The sequence below is a fragment of the Mercurialis annua genome, linkage group LG7 (genome assembly GCF_937616625.2).
Source record: "Mercurialis annua linkage group LG7, ddMerAnnu1.2, whole genome shotgun sequence".
Classification (NCBI taxonomy): domain Eukaryota; kingdom Viridiplantae; phylum Streptophyta; class Magnoliopsida; order Malpighiales; family Euphorbiaceae; genus Mercurialis; species Mercurialis annua.
In genome coordinates, this window is record NC_065576.1 from 37558566 (window position 1) to 37566300 (window position 7735).

A 7735-nucleotide genomic window follows, 5' to 3' on the forward strand; every position below is an offset into this window, starting at 1 on the left:
ACACTGATAGTGAACGTTTGGTTAATTTTTGGTAAATTTATAATAAATTTTATATAGAATTTATCGTTAATGAACCATCTGAATTTGAATTGTGTATTTTAAATAAACTGTATTTTTTTAAAAAATTAATAATTTTATTTTTAGGATACCGTTAGTGAACCGTCAGTAAACCGCTGATAAACTTATAATTAATTAATTTTTAGTATATCGTTAATAATTTTTATATCGTTAATAACCTGTTAGTATACCGCTGATAAACTAAAATAGTATTTTTGAAATTAAAAAAATATTTTGAGAATAACAAAAGTTATTTTTGCAAAAAAAAAAAAAACACAAATTGTATTTTTCAAAAACAAATTTTGACGTTGTATTTTTGAGAATATTTTTGCTTTTCATAGACGCTTATCTAAAGAGCCCTTTATTTTAGAGAGATTTAGGAATTTACCTAAAATATAAAAATAATAGGCCTTTATAGTTCAATAAGGAAAAGTTAACAAAAATACATCATAATTTTTACTCTTTTAGAATTATACTCCCAATATTTTAATATTTAGAATTTTACTCTGATAATATAACAGTGTTAACTCTCTGTTTTTTCTTTCTTTCTCTTTCCTCTCTTTTACTCTCTCCCTCTCTTTCTCTCTCTCCCTAATAAATTCTCATGCCATATTTTTTTTTGTGTAGACAACATCTCTTTTGTTCTTTCTTTATCAATCTTTTGGTCATTTCTTTAGTTTATTTCTTTTTTATTCTTCAATATTTTTTTTCTTCATTATATTAAATCAACAAGAGTACAGATTACACATTATCAATAAATTAAACATTTTCTTTTCATTTATTTCAGTATTATCAAATATTTTTTAATTTAAAAATATATGCTACTATTTAAATATTTTATTATATTAATAGCATATTCAAAAATTATATGAACTAAATAAATAATTAGAGTATCATATTATCGTATGATTATCACAGCTTCACCTTAGCATGTAATTATCAGTGTATCATATTGCATTGTCATCTTATTATCATGATGACATCAGTATCTTATGTAGCAGATTATTATATGATAATGTGATGATACTGCTGGATAATATAAGACAAAATCACATTATCACCTTATCATATGATTATCACTATATCACCTTATCATATGATTATCACACATTCACCTTCGCATGTAACATATTGCATTGGCATCTTATTATCACGTCATTAGCAATATCGTATGTAGCAGATTATTATATGATAATGTGATGATACTGCTGGATAATATTAGACAAAATCATATTATCATATGATTATCACAGTATTACATTATCATATGATTATCATAATTTCACCTTATCATATAATTATCAATGTATCATATTGCATTGTCATTTTATTATCATGTCATTATTAATATCGTATGTAGCAGATTATTATCATCTCGTTATTATAATTTTTTTGTAATTATTTTTGCATGCAGGTATCATATTATCATCCTATTATCATTTTATTATCAATAAGAATCTTATCATACTATTATCTTCACATTATCATCTCGTTATCACTGGTATCATGAATTTTTTTGTAATTATATTTTTCACGTACATTATCATCCAATTATCATAACCTTATCATATTTCATTATCATCTAGTTATCATACTGCAGTATTATATGATAATGTTATGATAATAACATGATAATCAGAGGCTGCTTTTTTTCCTGCAGTGTTATGATAACGAAATGATAATATAGTGATAATAACATGATAATCAAAGGTTGTTTTTAATAAAAAAAAATAATTTACTCTGCAGTGTTATGATACGTACATGATAATTCAGTGATGATACTCATATGATAATCAGAAGCTGTTTTTTTTGCAGAAAATCAATTTTTGTGTATAAAATCGCTTTTAATGCAAATTTTTAGATCTAAAAGTGAGAAAATTCAAGAGTAATTTATTTCGATATGAAAATTAAAACAAATCGTATTAATCACCTAGAGTTGAGAAAAAATTGTTAAAATTAAATATAAAAAACGGCGGAGTGATGAAAGAACGGCGGCAGAGCGATGAAAGAACGACGGCTGAGCAAAGAAAAAAATAAAAAAGAAAAGAAGAAAAAAGAACCAGAGAAGAAGAAAAAGAAAAAGAAGAAGAAGAAGAGAATAGGGGAGAGAGAAAAAAAGAGGGAAATATAAAAAAAATGACAGCTATAACATGATAAGAGTAAGAAAAATATACTTATAGTAAAAAAATTAATAAATAGTAGGTATAATTATAATATAAACATGTTTTAGTGTAAATAAATAAAAACTTTAATATGATGAGGTATTTTTTCTATTTTTTCCTTCTTGAGATAGAAATCAAATTATTTTTAAAAATTGAGTGTTTATCTTAATTTTATCAGATTTTTCATCTTCTATATAGCCAAATCCTTAAACATTCACATTTTAATTCATTAAGTCCTTAAGTGGATCTCTTGGATCCTTAAACTTTTAATTTCTAATTTACTGAGTCCCTTAAGTGATGTTTAAATAAATCTCCACTTAAAGATCCAATGAATCAAAAAGTGAAAGTTTAAAAACTTGAAAGCCGAATAGAATAGAAAGTGAAGGACATGATAAACCAAAATTGTAATTGTATGGTTTATCATGTCCAAAATAGGTTTAGCCTTTTTCTTTATGATTCCTGTAATGGCCAAAACTCATCTTTTAACTAATGTTGTGCTCAGTGGATGCAAATTCAGGGGCCTTTAAGCTTATTCGTCTGAGCAATTATTATGAGTCATGACAAACAATCAAAAGTGTGATTTCCAATCAATGTGTTATGTTAAAGAGCAGAGAGATGTGAAAGAAATGAAGATATATGATAAACCAAATATGAACATGGCGACTGAAACCACAAGGGGGTGAAACAAATTACAGCAATCATAAGCCTCGTCTTGCTATTTGCTAAATGCAGCAATCATAAAAACAGAAAAACCTTGCCCATGTTGGAGAAAACTAACACAAACCCACATTAATCATGCCACTCAAAACAGTTTCATGATAAAATTTAGCTCACTGGCCAAGGCAAGCATTTAGCTAAAGCAAAAAGAGCACTCATCCCCCTACTAACCCTGGTTCCCACCCCCGTTTCCTCTTCCTCCGCGACCACCCATTCTTCCACGGCCTCGGATATAGCCTCTTCCGCCTCCACCTCTGCCTCTTTCATATCCGGGACCTTCAAATGTACTACCTCTGCCCCCTCCACCACTACCTCTCTCATACCTGGCACCACCTTCATATGTACCACCTCTGCCTCTTTCATATCCGGCACCACCTTCATACGTACCACCTCTGCCTCCTTCATATCTGGCACCTTCAAATGTACTACCTCGGCCTCCTCCACCTCTACCCCTTTCATATCCGGCACCACCTTCAAACGTACCACCTCTGCCTCTTTCATACCCGGCACCTTCATATGAACCGCCTCTGCCTCTCTCATATCCAGCACCTTCATACGAACCACCTCTGCCTCTTACATATCCAGCACCTTGAAATGTAAGAAGAGCAAACTTTCAGTCGCTACATTTCACATTTTCACTCATATGCACAAGTGAAACTCCGAGTTAGCATTTAAATTATGCATTTTATGATGATATATGGCCCTAACGTTGGTAATTCAATGGCACATATAATGTGCAATAGTTTACACGTGAAAATTCTAATAATTTGAACACTAATTTCACAATGAACATGTAATGGATATGCAGTTTGAGTAGGAAAACTTACCACGATAACCCCAACTTCTGCCTCGCCCGCCACCACGACCCCTATTTGAGTAACCTCCATTATCTAATAGAGAAGGTGTAAACAAAGAGAATTAGACCTCTAGAAAATATAGTTACCACTTACTACTTACCACTTAAAGACAAACACTAAAACATAAAATTCAAACTCATTTATTTTACCATGATAATTTCCTTGATAGTCTCCCTGATAATTTCCTTGATAGTCACCCTGATAATTTCCTTGATAGTTTCCCTGATAATTTCCATACCCATATCCACCGCGGGAAAAACCCCGCCCTCTCCCTCTACCACGACCTCTTCCCCGGACATATGAATCTTATAAAATTTAAAGGCATAACTGTGTTAGTACAAAAGAATGTTTCAATCATATTGAAATATCAACAGGCTAGATAGTTTACCATCACGAACAGCATTTTGTGAAGGACGCGATTGTCTGAGCTGCTGCTGATGCTGTTGTTCCTTTGCTTGTTCTACAGATGGTGGAGCTTGATAACTAAGGAAAAAAAAATTCTCTTCAAAAATGGAGCAGTACCCAGGTAGAATCATTTTGCATACTAACAGAATGTTATTTGTAAGGATCAGCAATTTAAAAAAAACGAACTCTGTTCGCTGTCCCTCCACTAGAATTACTATACAACCATTTTTATTTGTCAGTTCACAAGCGAGGAATATCCTAAAACAGCTAAACAACCAAACACCACGTTTTACTTTCCAAATCAACCCGTGTAACAATAAATGAATAAATGAACATACCCGGGAGAATTTCCATTTAGCTCTCGAAATGATAAGGTAACTGTGATCATTGAGACTTGACGAGTTTGTTCCACACTGCATCAAATGTTGCCAGTAAGATGCCTCGATAGTGGTATCAAGATATTCACACGGTATGCATACTGGACAATATGTATGTAACAGATAAGAATTCAGAAAGCTTACGGTAACAGGCCCTCTTCAATGGGTTCCCAAACATCAGTTATGCTTACTGAACTGATGGCAGTATCTTGATATAAACGGGGATTTCTCCTCTGCATTGGATTGCGAGATAAAAGCAGAGTAAGGGAGAGATAAAGAAAGTTTTAGAATTCTTTTTCGAAGGAGAGGTGGAGCATTAGCAAGGGAGAGAAATGTTAATATTGCAACACCAATCAAAGAGCATTCTAACCTTTAAAACCTCCGCAATGGAGACCGTCTTACTAATTGCTAGCCCCATTGCTTTCAAGACAATCTCTTTTGCCTGTTTCTCCTGGTAAAATATTAAAATAAATAAAGTTATCATCGACTCGCAACACAAACAGCAATGCCATAAGTACCAACATAACAAAGACTATTTACATGATATTTTTATAAATATAAATAAATAGTCTATAGTAACAGTCTTAACAAACGTCCATCACACTCAAATGCATAATTAGCAGACATGTGAAGCTCAAATAGAAGTTAAGTTATTCCAAAAGATTACACTAAATCACACAGAACTCATCAATAGAACCCCAAAGCTTCAAAGCGTGCCAATGCTAGTGATTGTAACTTTTGTTCCATGCAAAACCCAGTTCATTAAAACTTATAATAATGATTCTTGTGTTTGTAGTCAAAATTTCAGCTAAAATCTTAATTACATGTTATGTAACTACTTAAAAATTCCTCATGCCTGACATCTAGGTCAACAAGCCAAAATTTTCAATAGAAAACAACAAATTCTTATCAACTATGATTTTCCAACTAACAGTTTTGACATCAATAGTCCCCTTTTTTCACTTGGAGACAAAGCAAACCATAAATTTACCAAACTATTTAGGGCTTTGGCAAACAATCTACCATATGTGGTGAGCTTTACAGTAATCTAGCATAAAATCCTAACCAATCAATCAACACAAATTTAAATTATAGATTTCTAAAACATTAAATTATTTAAAAGAAGTCACATTTTACCAGCTGGATTCTTTAACAAGTGGATATTCTTTTGTTAGGAAGTGGTGTCGTATTTGAGAGTAATAGCATAACGAAAATGTCGACATTTAAAGCATCTTAAATTTTTTTCCTAAAGAATTCAATTTCTTCTAGCAGGAAACTACGAATTTCCTAAACTTTCAGTTTCCAACTTCCATTTGAGAGTATTAGCATAACAGAATGAATGTCCACATTTGAAGTACGTTTAAAAAATTTCCTAAAAAGTTCAGTATCTTCAAGCAGCAGACTACCCAATTCCTATACTTCATTTCCAACTTCCAATCCTACACTAATCTATTGCTCAATTGTACAATGCCAGCGACATTCTAAAAAATAAAACATAACGCAACTGCCAAAACCCCAATCCGCATTATTAAAAAAACACAACTAAACAACAAAAATTGAATTATTCCATAACTAGACAACTAAATTCTAAAGTAAACAAGGTATAAAGACAACAAAACTACCTTAACATCACCAAAACCAAAAAAACACAGACATTAGCAAACAGGCAAAACATTCAGAACTTAGGTAGCACGAACACTTCATTTAATCAACGTGTCCCATTTCGGAAACATTTTGGACACTTACATTTGGACACAAAACTTCATTTTTTTACATGGGAAACCTTAAAATAACACTGTTTCGCCGTGTCCATGTCCAACGTGCTACCTAGTTCATCATCCATCACAATAATCCACAGCATAAAAACCACTAATGAAACCAATATTAAACAAAGTAATCAAAACCCAACAGCAACAAAATACTAAATATTCAAAAAAACAAACTTAAAACACACAGATAATGCATAACACAACCACAAACCAAACCAAAAAAAAAAACAAGTCTAGAAGAAAAAAGAGTACCTGAAGAAGAGAAGTAGCATAATTAATATAATTTTTAACAGGTCCATTCGTAGTGATTCGGATCTCGTTTTCATTAATGGGCGATTCAGGTTTAGGTTTCTCAACCTTAGTGTATCTATCCATTGATTCTGATTTTAGGGTTTTCTGAGGTCTGGATTTTAGAGAGAGAGAGAGAGAAACCCTAACTTTTTTTGGTATAAAACCCTAGTCTGAAGAAGTAGAAGAGACAGTCCAAGTAATGAACAAATAAGCTACAGAAGTCTAGAGGATCTAATAAACCCCTTTAACTTTTTAAATTAAGTCCTTAAATTTTCTTCTTTTTTGAAAAATCAGTCCTTAAATTTTTCTTTTTGAAAAATAAGTCCTTAAATTTTCTATTGGGTGATGTGGCCCTTTATAGTGGCTTTTATGTTTTAAGTCTCACGCGGTTAGATGGGGAATGGATTACACGGACGGTAGAGATTGTATTGGGTTTGGGAAGGTAGGGTTTATGATGAGATGAAATTAGATAAGTTTCATTTATGGTATTTGCTTGGGGAAAGAGTAAAAAGGAGAATAGTTGGACTTTCGTGTTTAACTTAAGAGTATATTAATCGTTACCCCTCAATTTTAGAAAAAATTACATCCTCCCTCGCAAAAGGTGGTCGAATAATTTTATGGGCTTTTTATATGTTTTACGGGTTTTTTCAGCCCAATATCTTTTATACGGGTCAAACAATTTCTTTACTTTTCATACTGGATTTTATTACTTTGTTGATCTAGAGTTTTAAATTCTTCTCTTTTTTACGAACTTCCTTCTCTTAACTCTGAATTGGCGGTTTCTTTTTTTTTTTTCTCTGAAAATAGCAGTTTCTTTTCTTCTTCTCCACACGATTTCTTCTTCTGATAGTCGTCGCTCTTCATCAAGTCTCAGTGCCACTCCACTGCCGTCTTCGTTGTGCCGCCGCCGTTTTCTTATTTTTGTGTTTTCTTTTTCAGATCTGAACCGGAGTTTATTGTCGAAAGGAATAATAGATATCAGAAGTTTTTAACGATTTTAAAAAGTTTTTTAAAGGCATATGATCCGATTTTGAAACGAAAAGATTCAACATTCTTCTTATTCTTCTTTTTCATTTTCAGATCTAGAAATTATTTTATTA

General features: G+C 31.9%; 1 protein-coding gene across 1 annotated transcript; it reads right to left on the minus strand.

Annotated features, from left to right (window-relative positions):
* Positions 1 to 2837: 2837 nt before the first annotated feature.
* Positions 2838 to 6843, minus strand: LOC126656387 (glycine-rich protein DOT1). The gene is made up of 8 exons (XM_050350953.1): positions 6597 to 6843; positions 4946 to 5026; positions 4720 to 4808; positions 4537 to 4611; positions 4182 to 4276; positions 3943 to 4098; positions 3764 to 3826; positions 2838 to 3524 (listed from the first exon to the last, which is right to left on the minus strand). The coding sequence occupies exons 1-8, from the start codon at positions 6717 to 6719 to the stop codon at positions 3103 to 3105; spliced, it is 1104 nt and encodes a 367-aa protein (XP_050206910.1). The 5' UTR covers positions 6720 to 6843; the 3' UTR covers positions 2838 to 3102.
* Between the last annotated feature and the right edge of the window lie 892 nt (positions 6844 to 7735).